This window comes from Vicia villosa, linkage group LG3, assembly GCF_029867415.1.
Source record: "Vicia villosa cultivar HV-30 ecotype Madison, WI linkage group LG3, Vvil1.0, whole genome shotgun sequence".
Classification (NCBI taxonomy): domain Eukaryota; kingdom Viridiplantae; phylum Streptophyta; class Magnoliopsida; order Fabales; family Fabaceae; genus Vicia; species Vicia villosa.
Genome location: NC_081182.1, coordinates 99,994,485 through 100,021,908, shown reverse-complemented (window position 1 = coordinate 100,021,908; position 27,424 = coordinate 99,994,485). Strand labels below are relative to the sequence as shown.

At 35.1% G+C, this 27,424-nt stretch overlaps 1 protein-coding gene and 1 long non-coding RNA gene across 3 annotated transcripts; both read right to left on the bottom strand.

Annotated features, from left to right (window-relative positions):
* Positions 1-4,472: 4,472 nt before the first annotated feature.
* Positions 4,473-7,660, bottom strand: LOC131662222 (calmodulin-binding receptor-like cytoplasmic kinase 2). Its single transcript, XM_058931941.1, has 6 exons — positions 7,278-7,660; positions 6,946-7,190; positions 6,531-6,696; positions 6,348-6,437; positions 5,901-6,199; positions 4,473-5,143 (listed from the first exon to the last, which is right to left on the bottom strand). Exons 1-6 carry the CDS (start codon positions 7,513-7,515, stop codon positions 4,820-4,822), a joined length of 1,362 nt encoding a protein of 453 aa, XP_058787924.1. The 5' UTR covers positions 7,516-7,660; the 3' UTR covers positions 4,473-4,819.
* Positions 7,661-18,427: 10,767 nt separating this feature from the next.
* On the bottom strand, positions 18,428-23,955 carry LOC131656426 (uncharacterized). 2 transcript variants are annotated; one of them, XR_009300091.1, is made up of 4 exons: positions 23,642-23,955; positions 22,642-22,712; positions 22,472-22,555; positions 18,428-18,558 (listed from the first exon to the last, which is right to left on the bottom strand). It is a non-coding gene; the product is annotated as an uncharacterized LOC131656426 (long non-coding RNA). The 2 variants fall into 2 exon arrangements; XR_009300090.1 differs by lacking the exon at positions 18,428-18,558 and adding an exon at positions 22,171-22,279.
* Between the last annotated feature and the right edge of the window lie 3,469 nt (positions 23,956-27,424).

Sequence of the window (27,424 nt, the reverse complement as noted above, 5' to 3'; positions counted from 1 at the left end):
TTGCGCGTTTCTCTGTTCCTTCGTCGCATTTGCTGCAACCGGAATGTAGCTGTCAATGACGAGATCAATAATGTCTTGAGCACTGAACAGCACACGCATCTAAATCATCCACAAATTCCAATTCTTTCCATCAAACACTGGAAGCTTTGTATTCAAGCTATTTTCGTCGTTCATCTTGTTCTTGTGCACTGAAACTCATTCAGATCTCACCAAACACCCGTGTTTCCCAATCCCACAAAATCAAGAACTGCAATTCTGTGACGATTTCGATCGTGAATTCAGTGAAAATTCAAGAAGCAAAATCAATCACTCTCACCTCACGCACACTCGTGTTTTCATGTAAATTGAACTGAAGTTCTATATACTAATTGTTGGTACACAAGGTTTAAGATTAATATGGAAGAAGAGAGAAAAACATAACAAACTCTCAATTGTGAAAAATCAGTTATGATTTCACTGTAACAAACTTATTTAAATACATAAAAATCAAAATGTCACGTAAGCAAACTATGCCACGTAAGCAAAACTAACTATGCTAATAAAACTCAGAACAAGGTTTTGAACACGCACCTTCTTGGCTACGCTGAGAAATGTTCTGCTTCCGACTAAAGAGTCTCTACACCTTCGAACTAATGTAAGGCTTCTGACTAACACCCTCATAAACTTCTGCTTCTGACTAACAACAGCTTGTAAATATGAATTACTTGTTACAAAGAGGACTCATTTTTGAAGTCTATTGATTCATCACATAATCAAGGCAACTGCTAAAGTTTTCAAGCTGATGGACACATTTTTGAAGTCTATTGATTCATCACATAATTAAGGCAACTGCTAAAGTTTTCAAGCTGATGGACACGACTGTTGATAAGATTGGGAAAAATGTTTTTTTTTCAAATTATCGTGAACAACACAGAAGATAACAAGACAACTGATGAATTGTTGATGCATACAAGGATGAACTTGTATGGACACCTTGTGTCATTGCATCAATCATGCCGGAAGATTTTGAAAAAAAACATACTCTTCCTTAATGAGACAAGATACAAAAAGTTACAAATTATATCAATTCAAGAACTGATCATATTATGTTTTTTTGGTATCATTTCACTAAAGGTGAAGACTACTTGATTAGTCTTGTTGACATTCGTTTTACCACTAACTATCTTAATATTTTTGAATGACAATAAGGTTGACATCACTTCAGTTAGGCCACCAAAACATACTTTCCACTCTCAACAATCCAAAACCTTGATAATTTCAAAATACAAAAGAGAACAAGTAATGAACATGATACAAACAAAAGTTGTATTCTACTAGCAATTTACTGTCAGAATACTTTAAAAAAATCAATGAACAAATATTAGATGTTGAACTACCTTCAGAAGTTAGACCACTTGAAGTTCCACCTTCGGACGCTTGACCCCCTTCAGAGGCTTGATCACCAGAGTCTGGATCATCATCATAATCTGGATTAGAATCAGATTCACCTTCAGAATCACCTTCAGCTTCTGACTTGTCTTCAGAGTCTCCTTTCAGAATTAGACTCGACTTTAGCTTCAGAGTCATCTTCTAACTCTGGCTCATCTTTAGAGGAAGAATTCCCTTTAGATTCAAAAGTATCTTCATAAGTTTACTTAGGTGTGAACACTACACCGGAGTTGGAATGAGACTTGCTCCAATCCCATGCTTCTGAATCTTTCACAACGACTTCTCTGGTGACTTCAACCTTGTTAGTGACCGGACAATAAAGCTTATAAGCACGTGTACTGTGGTACCTAATCAACAACATTACTTTGCTTCTATCATCCCATCTTCTTTCTAGTAGCACATGGAACATGTTTGTAACAAAATGAACCAAATACCCTGAAACTACTCACACTTTTCTTATCTCCAGTCTATTTCTCAAAAGGAACTATTTTCTTCAGCTTCTTCGTTGGACACCTGTTGAGCACATATGCTGCAGTGGCAACAACTTCTCCCCATAAGGTGTGAAGAAGATTATTCTCTTTCAACATGCTCCTTGTCATATTAAGCAAAGTTATATTTCTTCTTTTAGCAAGATCATTGTGTTAAGGAGCGATGGAGCAGTCACCTCATGCTCAATTCCATTCTCCTCACACAACTTCTTGAACTCTATAGAGTTTTACTCACCTCCACCGTCAATTCTAAGAACTTTTAACTTCTGACGACTCTGTTTTTCAGCCTTCACCTTGAGCTTATAAAACTCAACAAACACTCATGCTTAAACTCGATGAGTGATACCCATATCATTCTTGTGAACTCATCCACAAACGACACAAAATACTTGTTTCCTCCAAGTGAAAGTACTTCAAATGGTCCACATACATCATAATGCATTACTCCTAAAGCATGCTTTTCTCTTGGGGCCACGTCTGATGCAAATGGAAATTTAGGTTTCTCGTCTTTCATGTATATCTCACATGACTTCTCATGCTTCACAATCTTAGGAATGCCATGTACCAACTTCTTAGAACTCAGATGTCCTAAACTTCTGAAGTTCAGATGCCCCAATCTCTTATGCCACAACTCACTGTCACATTTAGCACCTTCTGCACTAAGGCATTTTAGTTTTAGCTGTCTCTACACTCACATTGAAATTTCTATTGCTTCCCTACCCAGATTGCTTAATTAGCTTCTGATCACAATCATACAACTTTAAGAGATTGTTCTTTATAGTTACTAAGAAACCTTTCTTAATGAGTTGACATACACTCATCAAATTGCTCTTCATACCAGGAACATACCAAACACCTTTGATCAGAACAGATTTACCATTCTTCACTTTGACTTTGACATTTCCCATACCTTCAGCATTAAGGTACTTATCATCAACACATCTAATTTTTGTCCTCTCTCTAGAGTCAAAATCAATAAGCCATTGTTTGTTTCCAATTAAGTAATTTAAGCAGCCAACGTCCATATACTATCAGTCTACCAAATATCCACCATCAGATTGAGAAGCAATCAATAGTACAAGTTCATCATCAGAATCTCCTCTGACTATGTTTGCTTCTTCTGACTTCCTTTCCTTGTTTGACCAACAATCCTTAGAAAAGTGACCAAACCTATTACAATTGTAATACTGAACCTATCTCTTGTCAAGCTTCTCCTTTCCCTTTCTGATGTTTCTTCTCATCAGATTTAATGGCTTCTGACTTTTGATAACCACTGTCATGTCTCTTCTTGGCTTCTGACCAAGACTTCTTCTGACTCTTCTTACTAGAAGACGCCTTCAGAGTCTGCTCTACCTCTTCTTTAGAGGTTCTCTCCGTCAAACGCAACTCTTGTGTCTCTAGACTACTCTGTAGCTCTTCAATTCTCACCGTGCGGAGGTTCTCTCAGTAAGAGATCTCAGTACCTTCTGAATAATAACTTGTTCACCGAGTGTTTCTCCACAATCCTTCATCTCATTTGTGATCAAAATCACTATAGAGATGTAATCACGTACCTTCTCATTGTTCTTCATATCGAGATTCTCATCCTGCTTATGTAGAGACTGAAGTTTCACCTTCTTCACATATGCATCGTCGCTGTAGCACCGTGCCTATATGTCCTACGCAACCTTCTTCGTCTTTGAATCAACGATTTTCTTAAACACATTCGCATCCACACACTGATGGATGTAGAACAACACCTTTTGATCTTTCTTCCTCTTATCTCTTTGCGCGTTTCTACGTTCCTTCGTCGCATCTACTGCAACCGAAATATAACTATCGGTGACGAGATCAAGAACGTCTTGAGCACTGAACAACACGGGCATATAAATCATCCATCGATTCCTAATCTTTCCATAAAACATTGGAAGCTTTGTATTCAAGCTATTTGTGTCGTTCATCTTCGTTCTTGTGCACTGAAACTCATTCAGATCTCACCAAACATTTGTGTTTCCGGATCCCGCAAAATCAAGAAATGTAATTCTATTACGATTTCGATCGTGAATTCAACGTGAATCCAAGAAACAAAATCAATCACACACGCCTCACGTACACTCGTGTTTCCCTGTGAATCGAACTAGAGCTCTAGATATCAACTGTTGGTGCACAAGGTTGAAGATGAAGATGAAAGAAAAGAGAAAAATGTAACAAACTTTCAATGATGAAAATTCAGTTATGATTTTACTATAACAAACTTGTTTAAATACATAAAAAAATGCCACGTAACCAAACTATACCACATAAACAAAACTAACTGTGCTAATAAAACTCCGAACAAGGTTCTGAACATACACCTTCTCAACTACGTTGAGAAATGTTCTGCTTTTGACTAAAGAGTCTCTAACTAATGTAGGCTTGTGACTAACAATCTCATAGGCTTCTACTTCTAACTAACAACCCCTTCTAAATATGAATTACTTGTAACAAAGGGAACTCATTTTTGAAGTCTATTGATTCATCACATAATCAAGGCAACTGCTAAAGTTTTCAAGCTGACGGACACGATTGTTGATAAGATTGGGAAAAATAATGTTTTTTCAAATTATCATGAACAACACGGAAGATAACAAGACAACTGATGAATTGTTGAAGCATACAAGGATGAACTTGTATTGGACACCTTGTGTCATTTCATCACATAGTGCTTTTCATTTTTTTCATCTTCCATTGTGTTTCACATCTCACTTCAGTTAGGCCACCAAAACATACTTTCCACTCTCAACAATCCAAAACCTTGAGAATTTCAAAATACAGAAGAGAACAAGTAATGAACATGATACAAACAAGAGCTGTATTCTACTAGCAATTGACTGTCAGAATACTTTAAAAAAAAATCAATGAAAAAATTTCAAAAATGAATCTAATTATGCAGACACAAATTTATACTTCTTGTCATCTTCAATACCGAACGTCTTACGTCTATTCTTTCTCGCATCTTTCTGAGGAAAATCCGCCGAATGGTGAGAAGCGAGGGGAGGACGAAAAAATACTTTCTCTCTGAAATCTTTTCTGATGTCCCATAGAACCTCTGCACAATTCTGCATCGTTGGCCGCGATCTTCGTACAGGTGCAAGGCATTGGAATGCGAGCTTGAGAACCTTTTGTACTGCTTTGTTTGAGGCTGAACTTCTCCTAAGCCTTGGATCCATTGCAATCACTTCTTCTCCTTGTTTTAGTAACTGCATTGCCTGCATATATTTACATGAAAATTGTGTTAGTCTTATCAATTCAATGATTCATTGCAAGTGTATTTATCTGCATAATAAGATTCAATGGTTCATGTTAATAGCTTTATCTATAAGAAAACTAAGTGGTATAAGTAAGGTGGATAATGAGTTTAAGTCAAGTCAAGTTTGATCCCTGACTTAAATAATCTATGGTCAAACTTTACTTATCTTTTGACGGAACTTTGAATTATTAGACTCATTTTTTCTAAGTATCAGAGTTATATTGGAAAAAATTAGAGGTGACAAACGGGCACGTCCGTTCCGTTTAGGTCTGTCCTACAAAAAACAGAACGAGACAGACATAGTTGATGATCAGGTCTAAAACTTTGTTCCGTCCCGTAAAATAACGAAGGTAAGGAGGGGCGAGCCCACGGCCAATGCACCTCTAAAGTCTAAAAATGGGCGCAGGGCGGATATAAGAGGGTGCAGACCTAAAATTTCGTCATACCCCATGAAAAAGTGCAGGCAAAATGATCATACTCAGCGAGCCGGACCCATTTTTGCCACCCTTAAAAAAACACAATTTCACGTTGAATAAAGTTAAAGTTTGATTAGAGCTTATAAAAGCTTGAATCTTGGCCTTACAAACCTGTTTTGTAAGAATGTATTAGAACTAATATAAAATCTAACATGGTATCAAACCCTATCAAATCAAGTTATCAGAGTCCAATATATAAACACTATCATTAGGAGAATAATTTGACATGTATATACTTACCCATTTAATTGTAACTCTCTCATTGAGGGGTTTCTTTGGTTCAACTGGATATCTTCCTGTCATCATTTCAACAAGTAACACACCAAATGAATAAACATCACTCTTTTCACTGAGTTGTCTTGTTCTCATGTAATCAGGATCCAAGTAACCAGCTGTTCCTTTAACTTGAGTCGAAACATGAGTTGCATTAGGGTCCTCTGAACCCAACCTAGCAAAACCAAAATCTGCTACTTTCGCTCTTAAACCGTCTGTTATTAAGATATTTGATGCTTTTATATCTCTGTGAATGATTGGATGATCTGTCAATCAATCAAACAATAACAATAGTCAAGATCATAAACAACAAGCAAAGCCGTCTTAAGTTTTTAGAGACAATTCAACTATGACAAATTTTAAGCCCTGACAACATAACCGTTACTTATAACCTATATCTGTAAGGGCACATACCTGTGTACATATGAAGGTATGTAACTGCATGAGCTACATCAATTGCTACATCCAAACGCTTACCAATTTCAAGTCCATTTCCTCTCACACCTGAATATACAACTCACAATCTCAATGACATTAGAAATTGATGATAAAGGTAATAGTAGTAATATACTTCATTAGGCCAGTTCTTAGACTTACCATCTAGATGTTCCCTAAGAGTTCCATTATTAACATATTCAATCACAATAATCTTTTCATCTCCATGCTCCAAATATCCATGCCATCTCACAAGATTCAGATGCTCAATTTTCGATAACGTGTTTATCTCATTCTTGAACTCAGCCAAGTGCTTCTTTTGTACATCCTGTCAACAAACATTACTATATCAGATTCAGCAATTCAAAAACCGAATCACACCGGACGGTTCAACCGATTGAATTATAAACCAGCCTTTACTACAATTCGCCTATTTTGGCATATAACTCGCAGATTCGCCCCAGTTTGAGCGAATCAATTTTTTTCATCGCAGAACCAAACACACGAAATCTCAATCACATCAAACCAGATCTTAGAGATGCAAAACAATCAAAAAATGAACTTTTTCATGTCATACCTTCCTAGCACACTTTACAGCCACAAGGGTTCCATCATAAAGCCTTCCCTTATACACAATTCCAAACGCCCCTTCACCAATCTTATTATCTGGAGAAAATTTTCCTGTTCCCTTATAAAGTTCCTCAAATGAAAAATTTCCAACTCCAATTTGATTACTTGAAGTGCTAGTAGGTGTTGAAGGATGAGAAGATTTCCACTTTGATGAACTCTTAGAACTTTCAGATGATACATCTGTTGTTGAAGCTGCAAAAAAACACCACTACATATAAAGGGTTGACCACAAAAAAAACATGCTAACAATAGTTAAATATTCATCATATTCATACTTACATGATACTCCTCTGACTTTATTATTCCTTGCAGAATCATTTTCAACAGGTTCTGAGGATGTTTTTGATTTCCCTGACAGAATCAATGTGAAAAGCCCTGAAATTTTTTTCACAACATACTTGAAATTTGTCATGGTACCATAATCATTCTTAGGATCGTGTCTATTTATGTTATTTGTGCCAATATTTTTCTTCCTTTGGTTAGATTGATGCAAATTTGAAGTTGATGGTTTTTTCATTGGTAGAAAGAAACTAAAGAGTATTCAATTTCATTATCATCTCTCTTATAGCTATATAATAAAATAATCGAAAGAGATATGTTCTAAGTTGCTTTCATATGTAGTTTCATTCATACGTGTTTTTCAAACATGTTTGTTTTGTTTTTGTTCTTGTCTTGTAAAAGTGTTTTTTTATTCATTTTCTATCATTCAAAGTTTAACATTTTTATAAAGAAAAAGTGCTACTGGTTACCTACCAAGTCAAGAAATCAGCAGCCAAGAAACTACAGAGATGCTAGCTGGAGTTAGTCCTTGGTCTTGATTCTTGAATGTGTCATTATCAATTAAAAAAAAAAATAATTAGTTACTATACGCGGTTTCACATGTGTGACTTGAAAAGACTTTGCTTTTGTTTTGGTCTTTGTTTTTTAGATGAAATGTTTTTGACATTAAAATGCCACAAATAGTTATTGTTGAAATGAAATTAACAATGACAAAATCTTGTTATAATACTCATTTGCTAGTCTATGTTATTGCCTTGTTTGTAGAGTCATTGAATGATTGACCGAATATACTATAGTAGGATAGTGTCAGTGATTTATTTTTGTTATTTAGACAATTGGTCATGTTGAACATTTCGTTTCAATTGGCCCTTCTTTCCATTTTATTTTAAACAATCTTCCTTCTTATTCTTTGGATTTTTCACACACCATGTGTATTTTCAAAAATCTCTCTGTTTTTGGAGTTGTATCTCCGAAAGCAAATTTTTTATTTAATGTTAAATTGTTCTGTAGGTGCATCTACGAAACCTTCTTTTAACGTTGTTTAAACGGTTTTGTAGATGCACCTACAAAACAATTCAACGTTAAATTAAAAAAATATGCTTCCGAAAATACACATTCGAAAGCAGGAGGCAAAAATGAAATTTTGCTAGATGCCTAAGAATATTATGGGGTGGATTGAGATATTGTCTTACTTTATTAGTTATTATTATATTTAATTAATTAATTAATAAAAAATAATTAAAATACGAAAAATTTAAAATATCTCCACAAATCCAATAGGCCCAGAAGCCTAGATGACGAATGTTGTTGTTGGTGACAGGCGTCATCTAGAAAAGGAATCTAGGCCATATGCATCAATCTTGGTGACGGGTGACTCCGCCGGATGATGACCATCACCTCTTGCTAACAGGTGGTCCTTTTCTAGCATCCTCGGGCGATGACTATCATGCCCATGGCGGCCATACTGTCCCCCATACTGTCCCAGCCCCGTTTCTGTATAGAAATGAGGTTTTTGGAGCGATATCATCCCTTTGATGATTAGTATGTTATGGTTGAATGCTTATCAATTGACAATCAAGATATGAGTTATGTACTAATTTCAGTCGGGCATCAAAGGTTTTTCATACTGCAAATCCATCATTCAAATTGATGGAACTTGGTTGTATGGTAACTACATAAGAGCTTTTCTCATGGTAATTGCACATTAGGGATGACAACGGGTCGGGTCGGGTGCGGGTTTCACACTACCCAAACACACACCCGAACCGAACCCGAAGCCAAACCCAAATGCTGTTCGGGTGGAAAAATAACACCCACGCCCACACTCATTGAGTTCGGGTTTTTCCACCCAAACTCAAACCCGCCGCAAAATATATAAAATACATTTTTACTACAATTTTTCTACAACTTTCCACAATATTATATATATATATATATATATATATATATATATATATATATATATATATATATATATATATATATATATATATATATAAGCGGGTGTGATTTCGGGTTTCGGGTGCGGGTTTCACACTACCCAAACCCGCACCCGAAATATCGGGGGGCACCCGAATCCAAACTCAGTCAACTCGGATTTTCACCCGTTGACTCGGGTTCGGGTGCGGGTGGGCCCCGTGGATTTGGGTCTGCTTACCATCCCTATTGCACATGGTAGGAACAACATTTTTTGGATAGATTTTGCCCTGGTTGAAGGTGAGATGGTTGGTGTTTGGAGTTTTTTTTGAAGAATTTGAGAAGGCATGTGACACCATAATCCGACCTTTATTTAATTTCAGGCAGACGCGAATCAATGAAAAATGCATATAATGATGAAAATGACTGCAAAGATCATCCATCCATCTTTGTATGTAGTGTATTAGATACATTTCACAAAACTTCATACAAGAAAGTTCAAAGACAAAGAAATTCATAAAAAAGTTATTAATATATGTAATGATCTTTATTTATTCTTGCTAATATAATGTCCAATTATATTTTTTTTACTCATATTATTTATGTTGTCAATACAAGATATGACTTAAATAATCATACATTCAAATAGTACTACGAGAAAGCCAGTTTCACAAATCTATGGCTTTAAGATGTGTTAAAAATATCCCTAAAGAAAATTGAGCTCGAGCATATAATGGAGGTCAACAATGGGATCACAAGAAAACCAACCTTGATGAGTCAAAGAACTTAGTACTTAAGAGTACTAAAACCTCCATGTCATTACTTTTGTAAAATCAACCAACTACGAATTGGGAGTACTGTTTAGAAAAAGAGGATATGAAATGGGAAAGTGTTGTGTTTGAGTATAAACATTATGTTGTAAGTCAATTAGTCGAGTTTTTGGAAAAATAACCATCATTGAGATTGATTTAAGTCGTTGCAAAAGTAGAATCTCAAATCATTATTGAAAACTTGAGTTTTTGAGATTTTGGATGTGTGATTTGAATCACATAATCCCTTGAGTAAAATCAAACAAGGCAGAGAAGAATTAGATTTTTGTTTCAGCTTGTGAGTCGAATCACAACTTAATCTTGATTCAAATCATGCACCCTATAAGTTGAATCACAATTTATAAATGAGTCGAATCATCGATCCTTCTTCAGCCTCTGCCAAGTTTGAGTCGAATCATAACCCGCCCATGACTCAAATCATAGCCCGTGTTAGTCGAATCATGCCTTACTTTTGACTTGAATCTTAGAAAAATGGGTCTCTATTTAAGTGTAGATCTTGTTCCACATTACTTTACCACTTGACTCAAATCACCAAATGCTCTTGACTCGAATCAAACATAATTTTTTCACTAATTTTTGTGCTTCACAATCAGCACCTAAAAATCTTTTTCTCTCTCAAACCTTTCACAATGTTGTTAATGTTAAAAACACATTCTTCTATTGATGATTTAAAAACTCATAAACCACGTGATTTTTTGTTTTCAAATGAGTTTTGAATCGTTCTTGAACACTTGCGATTTCATTCATATTGTATCTCATTCTTTTCCATTGTTACATGGATATGAATATCATCTTTGAAGATTCATGATTGATTGAAGATATTCACACTACTAAAAAAACACATCTAACATCAGATGCAAAATGTATTTGACCTCGGCTACGGAAGTGAGGTAACGAAGGGCGTCATGAAAAGCTACCACTTTAGAACTTGGTTATTTAAATATTGAGGGGTAAAGTTATCTACATGTGGGTTTGATCCCCCGCATCTTCATTTTTATTATTTTTAGAACTGGATGATGGGCCCAATATTAACACTCAGTATTTTGTAGAATTGATGTAATATCTCAATGTTATTACCTCGGTTATATGTAAAACCGAAGGGATAAGTTTTTTGTACTGTCGTTTGCACATGTATTACATAACCATATTACATAATATAGAGCCATATTTTGTAGATTCCTAAAATAGAAACATTGTACATTTTGCGAATTTCTCAATCTGAAACATTGTACCACAAATATTCATTGATTACACCAAAGGCAAATCCGAAATGGCATACACTTTATAATTTTACATAAAAACTAAAACATACGTCCAATAGGATTTGTCACTGGTTGTTAAGCACCTATGATTTGAACAATATTTGAAACTAACAAGGATAATCAACAACAAATTTAAATCTATAGTATAATGATTAATTATAAATTACTAAGGGATATAAAATATTTACTTACTAGCTTTCCCATATCCCCTCTTTATGATCACGATGAATAACATGCCTATCATCATAATCATTTTCTTCAGATGATTGATGTAAATGTGTTGCTAAACAAGGCGTCTCATAGTTAAAATCTTAATTTTCATCAGTACTATTGGGAAGATATTTTCCTTGAAAAACAATTGACCATCTAGTGTTAAAAGGATCAGTGACATAAAAAAATTGTTTTACTTGGATTGCCATGATGAATGGTTCATTCTTATAAGTTGCCTTTCTAATATCAACCCATGTGAATCCTAATTCATCAGTTTCTACATTTTTGTTATTGTCAATCCACTTGCACTTAAATAAAGGCACTTTAAAAAAAATATAGTCAATCTCCTAAATTACCCTAAAGTATGCTCTAGATTCCAGTACATGATTGTTATGTTTGGAACTAGAAAAGTACATGGATTCAACCACAACCCCACTATTTTGGATGGTGCTGTGATCATCCTTCAATTTTGTATAGAATGAATATTTACAAATGTCGTATGCACTCCAAGTAATTACATTAAACTTAGGCATACATGAAAACCATTTGCAAGTATCTGATGCACTACTCTCCTTAGAAATACTTTCATTAAACCAAGTTATAAAAGTTTTGTCATGCTTTGTCAACAATCATTTTTCATTCATCCATGGGAATTTTTCCTTTATAAGAATTTTGTGAGCGGTCAAGTAAGGTTGAACTTCACTAAGGGTATTCAATTTGTAGCAATGTGCTTGAAGAACTACTTATCGATCAAATGTCTTAACATTTAAACTTTGAATACCTCTACCATATAACATCCATCATGACGAGACTCGGGAATTTTCTTAAAGTTTGATTCTGACAAATAGTATGTACAAAACTCAATAGCTTCTTCTGTGATGTACCTTTCCACGATAGAAGCTTCCGCACAGTGATGATTCTTTGTATACCCTTTAAAAGTCTTCATGATTCTTTGAATACCGACCTCTTTTTCCAAATATTTTTCTACGCGGGTTTTTTTTATTTCTTTTCAAAAACAACATTAATGTGTTGTTGTCTTTTATAAACTTCCTTCCAGATTAAGGGCTTTGGACCGATATCAAACTCATGCTCTCCATTAAAAGTCTTACACAATCTACAATATGGATTACTAGGTCTTAGAAATTTTTGATACCAAAGATAAACTGTCTTTTTCCTTTTGTAATAGGCGGTGACATGTATCAACTTTACATATAGAACATGTTTTATGAAAATTAAAATAGTACACGTACAACAAAAATAAAGAACAACAGTAATGGACCAAAATAACAACAACAAGAACAACAGTAATGGAAAACAACAGTAAGGAACAACAACAACAAGAATAACATACCGGAGAATAATTGTGAGAATTTTTTTCGTTCACTAGAGCTTCCGTCCACCTTGGAGAATAATGGTGTTCTTTTGTTGGCTGGAGAAGAAGTGCTCATTCGCTAAGGCTCGAAAAGTGAATGAGGTAGATACTAAGAGAATAAAAAATATAAAGAGTATTTATCACGGTTTTACTGAAACCCGACGTAACATATCTGACATAAAATCTATAAAAAATAAAGGCGCCTTTTGGTTTTAAGAAGAATAAAAAATTAGAGAATTTTCATCTCGATTTTAAAGAAAACCGAGGTAGCATATCCAACGTAAAATCTATAAAAAGTAAAGGCGCTTTTTGTTTCTAAATAAAACATAAAATTGCAAGAGCCGGGAATCGAATATCAAACCCTGAGCATATATTTATGTCAATTTTGTTAAAACTGAGGTAACAAATTGGGATTTTTTTAAATAAAACAAGGCTCTCCCATTACATATACCCTCGGTTTTTTATTGTTCGTGGTGAAAGCTTCGTCATTAAAAGCGTTATTTGTTGGAGTGTCATTTTTTGGTTTTAACGTTCCTTTGAAGATTTGTGTAAGATTTCAGAGGCTTGCAAAGGTGTGTGGTGTTGTGATTGGTTCTGACAATTCCAATGGGAAAAAAGAAGGTTTTTCTCGCCATGTTGACCTTGGTATTACTCTCTGGAAGTCTAGCTACGTACATGGTAGGAGATCTTTTCAATCTTCGGATAGACCGATGCTCAAGATACCGGTGAAATTTTTTGTGGAAATTATCATAGACAGAGACTTAGGTGTAGGTTATTGGGGTTGGAAGATTCAATAAGCGATCTCAAGTAAAGATTTCGCATATAGTTCAGTTCATGGATTTATGCACATGTCAAGATCCAAAAAAGAAGAAATTTAATTTTCAGTATTTGTTTTGGACTAGTGATTGTATGAACTCTTGTAATATTGTTACAAATCATATTGGAAGACCGACGAATTTTCAATATGTAACCATTGGAGAGTGGATTAAACATTAAACAAGGACGATCGTGCCAAACTACTATAAATCCTGGTGCTCTCTCACTCATTTAATTTCATAGTTGATCACATGATTAAGTTGTTTCAATTGCTTTCTAGAATTGCATGTTGATAGGTTTATCTGCTAGTAGCAATTTGTTGCATAAATTGTAGGTTTTGTTCGAATTAATAATTCAACTTTGTCTTAGTGTAGATTAGGTTTGAAAATTTTGATAGTAGAATCTTGTGCATGATTTAAAACCATTTGATAGCACATCTTGTGAATTAGAAGGATTTTGCAACGATTTGTTTGTACTTTGGTGAAATTCAATACTTCAATTTGATACATTGTAAGTCCATTAAACACATATTGAGCACATATGTGAATCTCTCAATATAAACATAATCTCATCTTCTTAATATATAAATCACTCAATCTCAAAATGAATGAAAGTGTTCTCAATCCTTAGATAACCTCTCAAATTCTTAGAAATAGAATTCTCTAAAAACATATCTCTAAATTTATCTCTCTAGAAAACCTCTGCTCTATGCAAAAATTAATAGAAGAAAAAATCAGTCAAGATTGATACAGATTTCAATACACTTTGTCAAAAATGCCTATCTTTTTTACAAAACATATAGGTTTTTTTTTTGAAGAAAAAAAAACTTCACACTACGCCGTACAAGGGCTTTCACAGCGCTTTTTTTGGCCTTTAACAGCGCTTTAAAGCGCTGCCAAAGCCAGCGCTGGCGTAGGCTACGAAAGCGCTTTTAAAAGCGCTCTGGTAGACCCCCCCTTTAAGAGCGCTTTCCTGGAAAAAGCGCTCTTGTAGGACCCCCTATAAGAGCGCTTTCCTGGAAAAAGCGCTCTGGTAGACCCCCCTTTAAGAGCGCTTCTTAGTAAAAGCGCTGGCAAAGACCAGTAAAAAAGCAAAAAAAATTAAAAAATTACGCAGCATACAAAAGCGCTTTTGGAAAAGCGCTCTGGTAGGCCCCCCTATGAGAGCGCTTTTTCCAGAAAAAGCGCTCTCATAGGGGGGCCTACCAGAGCGCTTTTCCAAAAGCGCTTTTGTATGCTGCGTAATTTTTTAATTTTTTTTGCTTTTTTACTGGTCTTTGCCAGCGCTTTTACTAAGAAGCGCTCTAGTATGTGGACCTTTAAGAGCGCTTTTTAGAAGCGCTGTAGTTGCTAAATGAGGTATTTTTATGTGCAGCCTATAATTTAATCCTCCCAGTCGACCTGTAATGTTTTCGACCTGTAATATTTTCGACCTGTAATATATTTTCGACCTGTAATATATTTTCGACTATATTATTTCAGCCATCAGTAAGACAATATATATACTAATATATACCATTATAATATCCAAAATTATATATATACATCATTACAAAACTATATATATACATCATTACAAAATCAACAATATTATAGTTCAAATCTGCATGAAAAATAGCTTAATATAAAATTGACACAATTCCTCTTTGATTTCTTCTAACTTTAGCTTCGAGTACCCAGCAGCACGGAATTCGTCAAGGTACTATAAAACAAAAACATAATATGAATAATATATTTAGGTAAATGTAATAAATTATATGAAATTATCTTAAGTTATAACTTTATACCGTGGGAGGAATCTCTAATTGATTCGCCTGAATGATTTCTTTCATAAACCTCAATACAAAGTATCCGCAGTCTGAACTGTTACGCTGTAGCGGACACTACATAGAAAAACAAATAAGATTCTATATAAGTTGTCTTGTTTTACCAAGTAGCATAAATATTATAAGCAAATTTGTGAAAAGTAATGTACCTGCACTTCGATCCAGGTGATGTTGTTTGATTTAGTCCGGGATACCTGTGCGTCCCGTTGACTACGGAATACTTGTATTGATCTAATTAACAAATATATAAAAGCATATGTTTAGATCAATCCCACAAATAAGTAAATATATAAATATACACGAATATATATTTAGAACGATCCCACTTACAAATCAACGATTTCCTTCATGGCCGGATAATTGGTCCATTCACCCTTTACCGAATTCAGATAATACACGACTTCCCTTATCGGGTTGATAGCAAGCAGCAACCAGTGTGCTCTATAAATTAAAACAATAGGTTATATGAAAATATTGCTATACACTAAAGAAACAGAGATTAGATGAATAAAGAATGAGAAACTAACCCTACTGGTCGGGTATTATACGCCCAAAGATGCAGACATTCTGTATTGCCGGTGGACATGAATCTATCGACTAAGCGCTGTCTAACAGATTCCGGATCCGAAACAATTTCCATTCCGCTGCAATGGGCGGAAGACACGAACCGGAATCTGTTAGACAATGCAGTCCCGCGCAACACTCTGTCATACAACAACCTTAAATAAAAACATAATAAACATTAGATTCTTTTCATTGAAAAGTGTAAATAAATTATATTGTGGGACTAATTAAATAATATATCGGATGAGTGAATATTACCGGATGTATGAATGCATATTACTGACGCCTAGTTGATCTTGGTTAAAAATCTCTTGCAAGTCATCAATTGTAATATGTGACTTGAACTCAATACCGAAGACACTTTCATCCATATCGATTTCCCGTAAAGCACCATCCTTCATATCGGACATATCAACCATTGTTGCGAGTGTCGCCCGGTATCGAGGCACAAAAGCACCGCCTTTTCTTGCCGCTTGCTTCGGAGGACCACTGGGTGGTACACTACGAACCTGCTGTGTCACTTGTTGTGACTCCCGAGCGGATGCCTAAAAATCATATAAGTTAGGTAAAATATAAAATCATGCATATTTTGATTCAGATTATATATTAACACTTTAAATGTACCTCTTTTAGCGATGCAACAGACTCCTCCTCCTGTAAAATCCCTTTACCCTTAATTGCGGGTTTTATAGGAGCAGTCTAAAAATAAAATGTAAAACATAATTAATAAACGGTTTAGAATTGACATTCGAAAACTAAATGATTCATAATCGTTTTCAATTTACCTCATCACTAATGGTAATGAGCTCCGAGGGCCATGCAACAAACGATCCTATTGCATCTCGCAGCAATGTCGTCTCTGAGACCATGTCAGGTACCGGTAGAATCGCATCACGATCTAATACAACATCCACCGATACTTTCAGGTGTCCATCCGGGAGCGGTCTGTGGTGAAGTAAATCTCCCGAAGTGTTGTGCACTTTTCCCTTGCCAACTAGTCGATAATTCGGTTCCGATAAGTATAGTTGGCAAGATGAAATGCCCTAAACCAAAAGTAAATATAAAGTCATTATCATTAATAAAATAGAACAATTTAAAAGGAAAAAAAATTATAATTACCTCGGGAAATTTCCTTTGATAGTTGATACTAGCCTTATCACTAGTTTCTTTCACCGATGAAGTGTTGCACTTTTCTCTCATATACACTTCTTTATCTCTTTGCAATTCAGAGACTTGTGCTTGCAATTCCGCCAACTTTTGCAACACTTCTTCATTTGAAGGATTTCTTCTCCTAGGACTCTTGTAAAAAGAGGTTGGAGTCACACCATGACCCTTACCCCTCACCCGACCGGGATACTCGGGAGCATCTAGTACTCTACTAAGTACGCTCTCCTCACCGGTGGATGCCGATTGCGACAAGGTCTCCTGTAATTCATTTACATTTAAATAATTATTAGTGGAGATAAAAAGTCATTTATATATTAAAAAACATTTGATTTAATTAAAGACACAGTATTATACTTACACATTCAGTATAAACTCTCTGAACATCGGGATCGACAGCGTGATTCTTGCCCACACGAGCTTCCTTCCACAACACATGTACAGGAAGTGAAGCTTCCTCACTTTTACTCTCCTCCAATTATGCATTGACACAAACGATAAAATCGTCAATTAAAACATGCACATGTAGACAATTAATTAAATCGAATTTCTATTTACTTACAATTTTATCCTCTAAGCGTGCATATCCCAAACGCCCTTTTTTGTATGGATACGCGGGTTTGGATGCTCTCTCCCTATTCGTGGCACTCTTTTTCTGAAAAGCTTCATCTCTTTGCTTTACAAACTCAGCCCAATCTGCTTCATCAATGAAGGTCGCATACTTTGTTGGCCGTCCCGGTGCATCTTCAAGAAATTTTCCATCTTTATCCTTAAGATAGGTGTTTGTCAAAAAACTTTTCCACCCTCTATATCTCTTGCCGGCCAAACTAAGTATGTAGCTTTTACGTTCATCTGGTATCTCAAAAGTCCTCTGCAAAAAAACGTACGCATAGTGTGTTAGTATAAATAATTTAAACAATTTATCGTCAAGATAATAACAACAATTAACCATATATGATATATACCTGAAGCTCTTCCCAAATCGCTTGTTTTTTCTCCTCCAATTCTAAATTTTTCGTTTTCGATTTCCAGGTAGCTATGGAGACCGGAATATGCATACGGACAAGTGTACCAATATAACTTGTCAACTTTGCAGAATTAGGACCAATTGGTTGTTTATCAGAATTCCATTCCAATCGGTATACTAATCCTTGGTCTCTATGTCGTATGATACTCCTCATAATAGTGATGCCTCGTGCAACCTCTTTTGCTTCAGTATCAGGTGGAGCATTTGTATCCGAAGCAACTCTTTCTTGTGAGTTTTCTTGTAAGTTTTCAGGTGGGTTTTCAGGTGGAGCATCTCTATCTGAAGCCATTGAACCTGTATCAAACAAACTAAAGCACATTAGTACACTATTAATAAGCTAACAATCTATACAAGTCAAATGGAAGTCAAACCATGCATGTACAAGTAAATCGGAAACGAAATCGGTACAAATCAAAATAAGCGTAAAAAAGAAAGTTATCGGAATTGAACGAAATTTACATGGCTATGGTAAAACGTCGCCACGGACTCAAAAACAAAGTCGGTTTTCCGAAATTCAGACCCTAAGCCCGACTTTTGATTACGGGCAGAAGCAAAACCGATAAAAAAATAGTCCCGAAATGTAAAGATAAGTGCATGAGCAGCTCCGGAATCGTCAAAATAGTATAGTTACATGTAAAGAAGTCAACAAGCGGATACATGGTTCAAAAGTTATGTACAAAACGAGAATATGCACCAAATTGAATAAAACAAATTAGTCGGACTATGTATACTATTACCTTTATCACTAACGTCTCTTTCTTTTCTTGGTAGGTTTGTGTACTACGCGTCTCTTAACAATGCGGACGGTTGGATTGATCCAAATACCCTCATTATGATCATTTCTAATACAAGATTCATTCTCATTTTGATCGTTTCTTGTACAAGATTCAATGCCAATACCAATATCACCTTGATCTTCAATTTTTTCATCAACTATTTTGTTAGATAAAAGCACTATAGACCATTTCGTACTTGTCGGATCATTGACATAGAACACTTGTTTAGCTTGAGAGGCTAGAATGAAAGGCTCATCTTTGTACCCTACCCTATTGAGATCCACTTGCAAAAATCCTGACTTATCCATTCGTACGCCACTATTATTTTCAACCCACTTGCAACCAAATACAGGAATCTGAAACTTCGCGTAATCAAACACCAAAATGCGCTCGATAACCCCAAAATATGACAAATTTGCAAATTTCGGATTTAAGTCATTGGCACTTGATATGTGCATAGCTTCAGCTACCAAGGTAACACCACTATTTTGCATAGTACTTTTATCATCCTGTTCTTTGGTATAAAATGTGTATCCATTAATTGCGTATGCGCTATAAGAAAGTACAATTACAGATGGACCATAGGCTAAACATCTCAACCTTTCTGTTACTGAAGCAGGATCTGAACGATACTTTGAATAAATATGATCTCTAAACCACGGTATGAAACTTCGATTGTGCTCTCGTACTATCCAGTTCTCATTTCTATTTGGATTTAAATCTCGGAGAACAACTTTGTGCATTTCAACAAACGGCTCAACCTCAATCTCATTGTGCAGAACATACAAGTGCACTTGATCCCGTTCGACCATTGATACTGTCACAACTTTATTTCCAATTAGCCTTTTTCCTTCTTTTTTTTCGACAATATGAGATTTGGGGAGTCCAATTGATTGAACATTTGACAGATATTCAGTACAAAACTCAACCGCTTCTTCAGCAACGTATCGCTCGGCAATACAACCCTCCGGTCGACTTCTGTTTTTCACGTACCCTTTTAATATTTTCATATAACGTTCAGCAGGGTACATCCATCTCATATAAGCTGGTCCGCACAGTTGTGTCTCTTTCACAAGATGAACGACTAGATGAACCATTATGTCAAAAAACGAGGGAGGAAAATACATTTCAAGATCACATAAAGTAACAACTATCTCATTTTGCAATGTTGGTAAGATCGCGGGATCGACCACCTTACTGCAAATAGACCTGAAGAAGAAACACAGCTTAGTTATTGCGCTTCTTACTTTTTCTGGCAGAATAGAACGTATACCTATTGGTAAAAAATGTTCCATTATAACATGGCAATCATGCATCTTCAAACTCTTTAACTTGAGGTCTTTCATGGACACAAGTCTTCTAATATCTGAAGAGTAGCCTTCTGGAACTTTTACTTCACTGAGGAACTTACACAATGTTTTCTTCTCCTTTCTAGATAGAGTGTAAACAGCAGGTGGCAGATATGTTCGTCTTCCTTTCGTCACGGGCCCCAATTCAGTTCTCATCCCCATGTTTACCATGTCATTCCTTATGTTAACGCCATCCTTAGACTTTCCTTGTATATTGAGTAGCGTACCTATAACGCTGTCAAATACATTTTTTTCAATATGCATAACATCCAGGAAATGTCTTACGTACAACGACTTCCAATATGGAAGTTCAAAGAAAATTGACTTCTTCTTCCACCCACCCTTGACAATTGAATGTGCAAAAGGCTTGCCAAACTGAGTGCTCACATCTTTCACCTTTTCAAAAATTTGATCACCTGACAAAAAAGGCGGGGCTGTACGATGTTCGGCCTCTCCATTGAATGCTTTTCTCCACCCACGGTAGTGATGATTAGAATTTAAGAATCTACGATGGCCGAGAAAGACATTCTTCTGACAAAGCGCCAATCGTGTCGTATCGGTTTCATCTTCACAAACAGGACACGCCTTTTGACCCTTGTTGCTGTACCCGGATAGATTTCCGTATGCTGGAAAATCATTAATTGTTCCAAACAACATCGCCCTCAAGTTGAAACTTTCTTTCCTATACCCATCGTAAACCTCCACACCTCTCTCCCACAAAAACTTTAAATCTTCGATTAAGGGTGCCAAGTATACGTCTATGTCATTCCCTGGTTGTTTAGGCCCAGAAATTAGCATAGATAACATCATGTACTTACGCTTCATACATAGCCACGGAGGTAAGTTATAAATCATAAGAATCACAGGCCATGTGCTATGCGAGATACTTTGAATACCATGCGGGTTCATTCCATCAGTAGACAATGACAACCGAAGGTTTCTTGCTTCTTTTCCAAATTCAGGATATTCAGTATCAACTTTACTCCATTGTGGTGAGTCTGCCGGATGTCGCAACTTTCCATCAATAATTCTTTCATCTGCATGCCAAGTCAAGTGTCTTGAATCGGTCTCACTACGATACATGCGTCTAAATCTCGGAATTATAGGAAAATACCATAAGACTTTAGCAGGAGACAACTTTTTCTTATATCGAGGGGCACCACATTTAGGACACTCATTCAACGCTGCATACTCGTTTCGAAACAAAACGCAATCGTTTGGACATGCGTGTATCTTATCATAGCTCATTCCAATAGAAGACAACATCTTTTTGGCTTCATACGTTCGATTGGGAAGAACATTATCCTCTGGTAGCATATCTTTCATAAGGGCTAATAACTCTGTGAAACTTTTATCCGACCATCCATTGTCCGCCTTTAAGTTGTACAACTTTAACACCGCAGACAATCTTGTGAATTTTGAACAACCATCATACAACGGTTTCTCTGCATCGCTTACCAACCTCTCAAACATTTTGGGACAATCCGCTAGATCTTCTTCCAGCGCTTCTGCAATCTCTTCGACTCGATCACAATCGTATGTGTCTGTGCAATCGTCGTTTGAAGCATACTTCCTATTACACCTCGACCCAGCATTCCCGGTACTTTTCTCACCATGCATTGTCCAACATGTATAACTTCTATCAATTCCAAACCGTAGTAAATGAGATCCCAACTGATTCCCGTCAACCTTACCCCCGGCATAACAGCAACCCAAGCAAGGACACGGCATTCGAAGCGGGTCTTTGGAGTTCGCAACCGCAAACTCAACAAATTCCCATACCCCTTTCTCGTACTCTTTCGACAATCGGTTTGAATTCATCCATGTCTTATCCATGTCTTAATTAAGCTAAACAACAACGGTCAAACTTCCACTCTTCACAAGTAACCCCTATGGCGAATTCAATTCACAAAGTTAGTAAGTACCTCCTATATTAACTCTCTAAACACATAAAACTAATGTGTTTCTGTCAAAACGCAAAGTATAAACGGAATGAATCCGAAGCAATAAAACGTAACATATATAATCACACAATTTCAGACAAATTCATCATAATACCAGTAATTTGAGAAAGAAATTTACCTCGGATGTTACCGAACTCAAGAAAACGCCAAACGTCGAACTAGGCTGGGAAACGATCAAACTTTCACTATACACAAGTTACCCCTATAGCAAATTCACAAAGTTAGTAACCACCAAGACAAAATCGATTGAACAAAGGAAATCAACAATAGTTTGATGTGTGTACATACTCCTAAATATGTAGTACCAGAGTCAATGATACGAGCTCCAAAGAGATCCAAAGTTATCAATCCAGTCAGACCTATACAAGAAATTCAATTCAATGTATGATTATAATAAGAATGGGTGAATAGCTCATGATGCAGTTAATTAAATACACCACTACTAACACTACTAACACAAGACACACGATGCAGTTAATTAAATACACCACTACTAACACGAAGCTATAAAACTTTTTGCTCAAAAGCAAACCTTATGAATCATCCTTGTCTATATACATTAACTCACTCTTGTTTCATTCTTTACCTTCTCTCTTCCTCATTAATTCAACTCTCATAAGGTATATATTATTACTATTATTATATATTATTTATTATTTAATTTCTCTATGTGCTGTCATTCTCATACTTTACAGTACTTGGCATCCTTGAACAAGCCAATTTATTGTACAATATATATATACCATCACTCTCAATCTCATACACACACAACATATATATCATAGAGTTATTATATATAAATAAAAGTATATAATATATATTTTAAAGTAGAAACCAGAGACAAAGATTTGAAGATGGCACAAAGATTTGGTTAACTCAATTCTAATAGAAAAGTCTCATTCTAATACATTAATAAGCTACACTTGTGATACTATTGTTTGATGAAATGCCAAAATTTTGTGATACTCATGGTGCAAGTTTAGCCGTACTATGTTACTATTGTTTGATGAAATGCCAAAATTTTGTGATAAACAGTGGCAAGTCTATTTTGTATTCAGTAACTTCAGAATTTTATCAACACTACAGCCAAAAAACCATGGATTTTTGAATCATGAAAAGCGGAAGTAAATCAACTTAGAATTTAAAAATACCTACTAAGGATTGTGGCATTTCATCAATTATCAACTCAAATCATTTCTTTCAGGCATTTCATCAAACAAGTTGCAGGCAGAAGTTCAATCTTTGATACCAAATAAAATTTTCACTGAAAATTAAACCTAAAACTCACCGGCGGTGGATAAAACGAGTGACGGAGGAGAAGCCGACGGAGGGACGCCGACGGTGGTTGCCGATGGTGGTGGACGGAAGGGTTTCGCGTGCAGTGAGGGTTTGTGGATGAAGAACAGTGGTGGACGGAAGGGTTCTGCAGAAAACGAAAGAGAGAAATGAGAAACAGTAACGCGTGTTTTGGTTTTTAATTTTTAGTAATAAAGGCTACTAAAGCGCTTCTGAAAAGCGCTCTCATAGCCTGGTCTATACCAGCGCTTTTGACAAAAAGCGCTCTCATTAAACACCCCTACCAGAGCGCTTTTGAAAAGCGCTTTCGTTCCCCCCACGTTCCCCCCACCTACCAGAGCGCTTTTGTAAAGCGCTTTCGTACCCCCCACCTACCAGAGCGCTTTTGAAAAGCGCTCTCATAACCCCCCCCCCCCCCCTACCAGAGCGCTTCTTAAAAGCGCTTTCATACCCCCCCACTATTAGAGCGCTTTTTTAGCGTGTTTTTTAATTTTGTCTTTAGCGAAGCCTATGCCAGCGCTTTTCCTAAAAGCGCTTTCGTAGGGGTGCTGCTAAAAGCCAAATTTGGCGTAGTGTCAACATTTTACTATAAAATGCTAGATTCGTCCTTAAATATAATCTATATAAATTTAAAAAGTTGATTCGGGTGAGAATTTGTATAATTTTATAAATTTATTTTGAGATATAAAATTGATTAATATTTATATAAAAATATTTATTATAAATTAATAAATATGTAATTAATTTATTTTAAATTTTGAACGAGGTCTTTTAAAACACAACAACAACAACAAAATTCAAAAAAATATTATATTAAAGAACACTATAGTAAATTTTAAGGCAGATCTCTAAGGGTGTGTTTGGTTTTGAAGAGAAAGTAAGAAGAGAGAAAGAGATGAGAAAGAGTGTGAGAAGAGAAAAATAGATGAGAAATAAAGTAGATTTGAAGTATTGTTTGATATAAGAGAGAAAGAAGAAAAATAGAGAAGAGAGAAGTGTTGATTATTTGTATAAGTACAAATATACCCCTCAATTATAAAAAAAAAAAACATTCTTCAAATTTAATTAAATTTTTAATTTATACTCAATTGTTTTATAATTACTAGTACATAATTAATTTTTTATTTAATTTTAATTTTAATATAATAGTTACTTCATATTTTATATATTAATTTTAATTTATATTAAATTAAATCAAATTTTCTACTCTCATACACATACACAGGAATGGAAATAGTTCAATATATAAACAATATTTTTATAGCTAAAAACAAAATGAAAACCATATTCCTTTTTTGATGTGTAAAAGTAAAACCATACAGTATATTTTAAACATATGATGATTAAATATTTTTTTCACGGACAAACTAGAAAATAAAATTGCACAACACATAACACATAGTACATGTTATATTTAAAATATAGTCATTTTTCATGAGTAAACAAGGGTATTGTAGACCAATTTAAAAAATATGTACATTCTCACTCATGTCTTTTTTCGTTTCGAGAGAAATGAAAAAGCTGTGGACCCCATAAATTTTGGGTCTCTCTTCCTTTTTTCTATGTTTGCCAAACAGAAGAAGTGTCTCACCTCACTTCTCTCTTCCCTTAATCTCTCCTCTCAAACTCTATCATACCAAACACACCCTAAAGTATAAAGTGGGAAAGAAAAAAAAAAATGATTGATATATCTCTATGCGTGCTGGGTGGATTATTCTATATAAAATATTGAATTATTTTTAAAAGATTAGATTAAGGATTTGAGGACCTGATATTATGTGTAGGTGGTTGCCGGTTGGAGAATTTTCTTAAACTTATAATCCAACAATAATAACTCAACAAGATATAGATATTTGACTAAGGCATCACTTTTGATTTTTCTGCGTTTGTCAATCAATTCCATGAAATTGAGATTCAATCATCTGATAAGACATTCCTAATCCCAAGACCAACAAAACGTGATTTACTTGCTCAACAAACAAATCACTATTTTTTCTCGATGCTTTAATTATTTGATTTTGACTATAAAATTAAACTAGAGTATATTTTGATTATAAATTATATGACTTACACTATTTACAAGTTAACACAATAGTTTGAAATCTATCTCATGGTTTTTCACACATGTCTCCCAAATTGGGCGAAACATCGTAGCTTGTGTGAACGTTATACATTTCAATGTTTTTACTTTCTTTTAATAAAGTTTTGGTCAAATGTCCAATTTATAAGTTTGGCTAAGGCATGCCCTTTTCAACAAGAAAGGAAAATCAAAACTTGCAAGAAGCCACAAACATAAAAAAGTTTAAGAACAATCATGCAAGGTGACTATGTATTGATGATAATTTTAAGAAAATCTACTAATCATATTATTTTAATAATATAACTTGAAGCTTCAACAAAATCGTATCATAATACTAATATAATTTCACCAAACTCGATATCAATACGATGCTTTGGAAGAGGTGGGTTAGTGGCAAATTATGTTTCCCTCTCTATTTCATAATAATGGTTATATTTGTAAATTAAATTTGTTCTATATAAAATTGTTTCTCTTAATTTTCAATACATTATTAATGTTGAAAAAGTTTTTTTTAGTTGGAGTAACCGATTACCGAATATAGTGTAACTGGTTATTCTATTGGACAGAAGCGACATAAGTGAATTTGGTTGAGGTGTAACCGGTTACCCTATATACGGTAATCGGTTACCACTGTTATATTCAGTTTTCTATATATAAGGGGTTCAATGCTCCTTATTGTTGTTAATGTCAATTTCTATTCTCTCCCTCAATTACTTCTTCTCTCTTATTTTCTCTCAATTCTCTAAACTTCATCTTCTCCAAATAAACCTAATTCTCTATCGATTCACCTAAATCGAATTTATATATTCTAACATTTGACATCAAGAGCCTAGTTGTGATCCAATTCCGCTGCAACAATGAGTATTGTTTTCAACTATCGAATTCCCACCAACCTACCTATTCTTGATTCGAAGAATTATGACAAGTGGTCCAAACAAATGAAAATTTTGTTTGGATATCAAGAAGTTCTTGAGATCGTCAACAATGGAGTTACACCACTTGGGACAGAGACTTAAAATCTCCTATTTTGGAGAATTGTAAGAAAGGACAAATGAAAGAGGATGCATTTCTAGTATAATCTGACGGTCTGACTCCCTCTGGATACTCTAGTCAAATGTCCTCTTAGGACATGTCTATTTTAGGCTCTATAATGCTTGAACTATTTTTTACAAATAATTTCTCTAAAAGAATTAGATCACTTGTTTGATGTTAGTATGGTGACATCAACCTTATTTGGTTACTAGATTGATTGTTCCATGAGTTTGAAGCTGCTATCGCTCCTGGGGGATTTAGTATTTTGAGTTGAACCAGCATTCGTTAGGCCTTAATTTCAAATCCGAACAAAATTTATTATCAAAAGATCCAAGATGGATAAAATCATAATCTAACTATACTTACTTTTGCTTTTAATGTAGGTGTCTGAGCTCAAAAGTCAAGCTCATCCCGTTTACTAACGGCGTTTTCTTTATTTTTTTCAGTTTGATTTACTATATATTTTTCAAAAAAAATTATTACCAAAGATGCTGACAAAATATATTTATTAACAACACATAATAGAACACTAGGAAAATTGAAATGAATCAATCAAGAAAATAAATACTCCCTCCGTCTCATAATAAGTGTCTCATTTGCATTTTTTTCTTGTCTCAAATTAATTGTCCATTTACAATTCCAATGCATCAATCATTATTATTT

Coding starts and splice junctions, on each gene's coding strand:
- LOC131662222 (XM_058931941.1), bottom strand. CDS start 7,515: ATGAAAAAACCATCAACTTCAAATTTGCATCAATCTAACCAAAGGAAG. Junction 7,191..7,277: donor TAAAGTCAGAGGAGTATCAT/GTAAGTATGAAT, acceptor GTTTTTTTGCAG/CTTCAACAACAGATGTATCA. Junction 5,144..5,900: donor AGAGAGTTACAATTAAATGG/GTAAGTATATAC, acceptor AAATATATGCAG/GCAATGCAGTTACTAAAACA.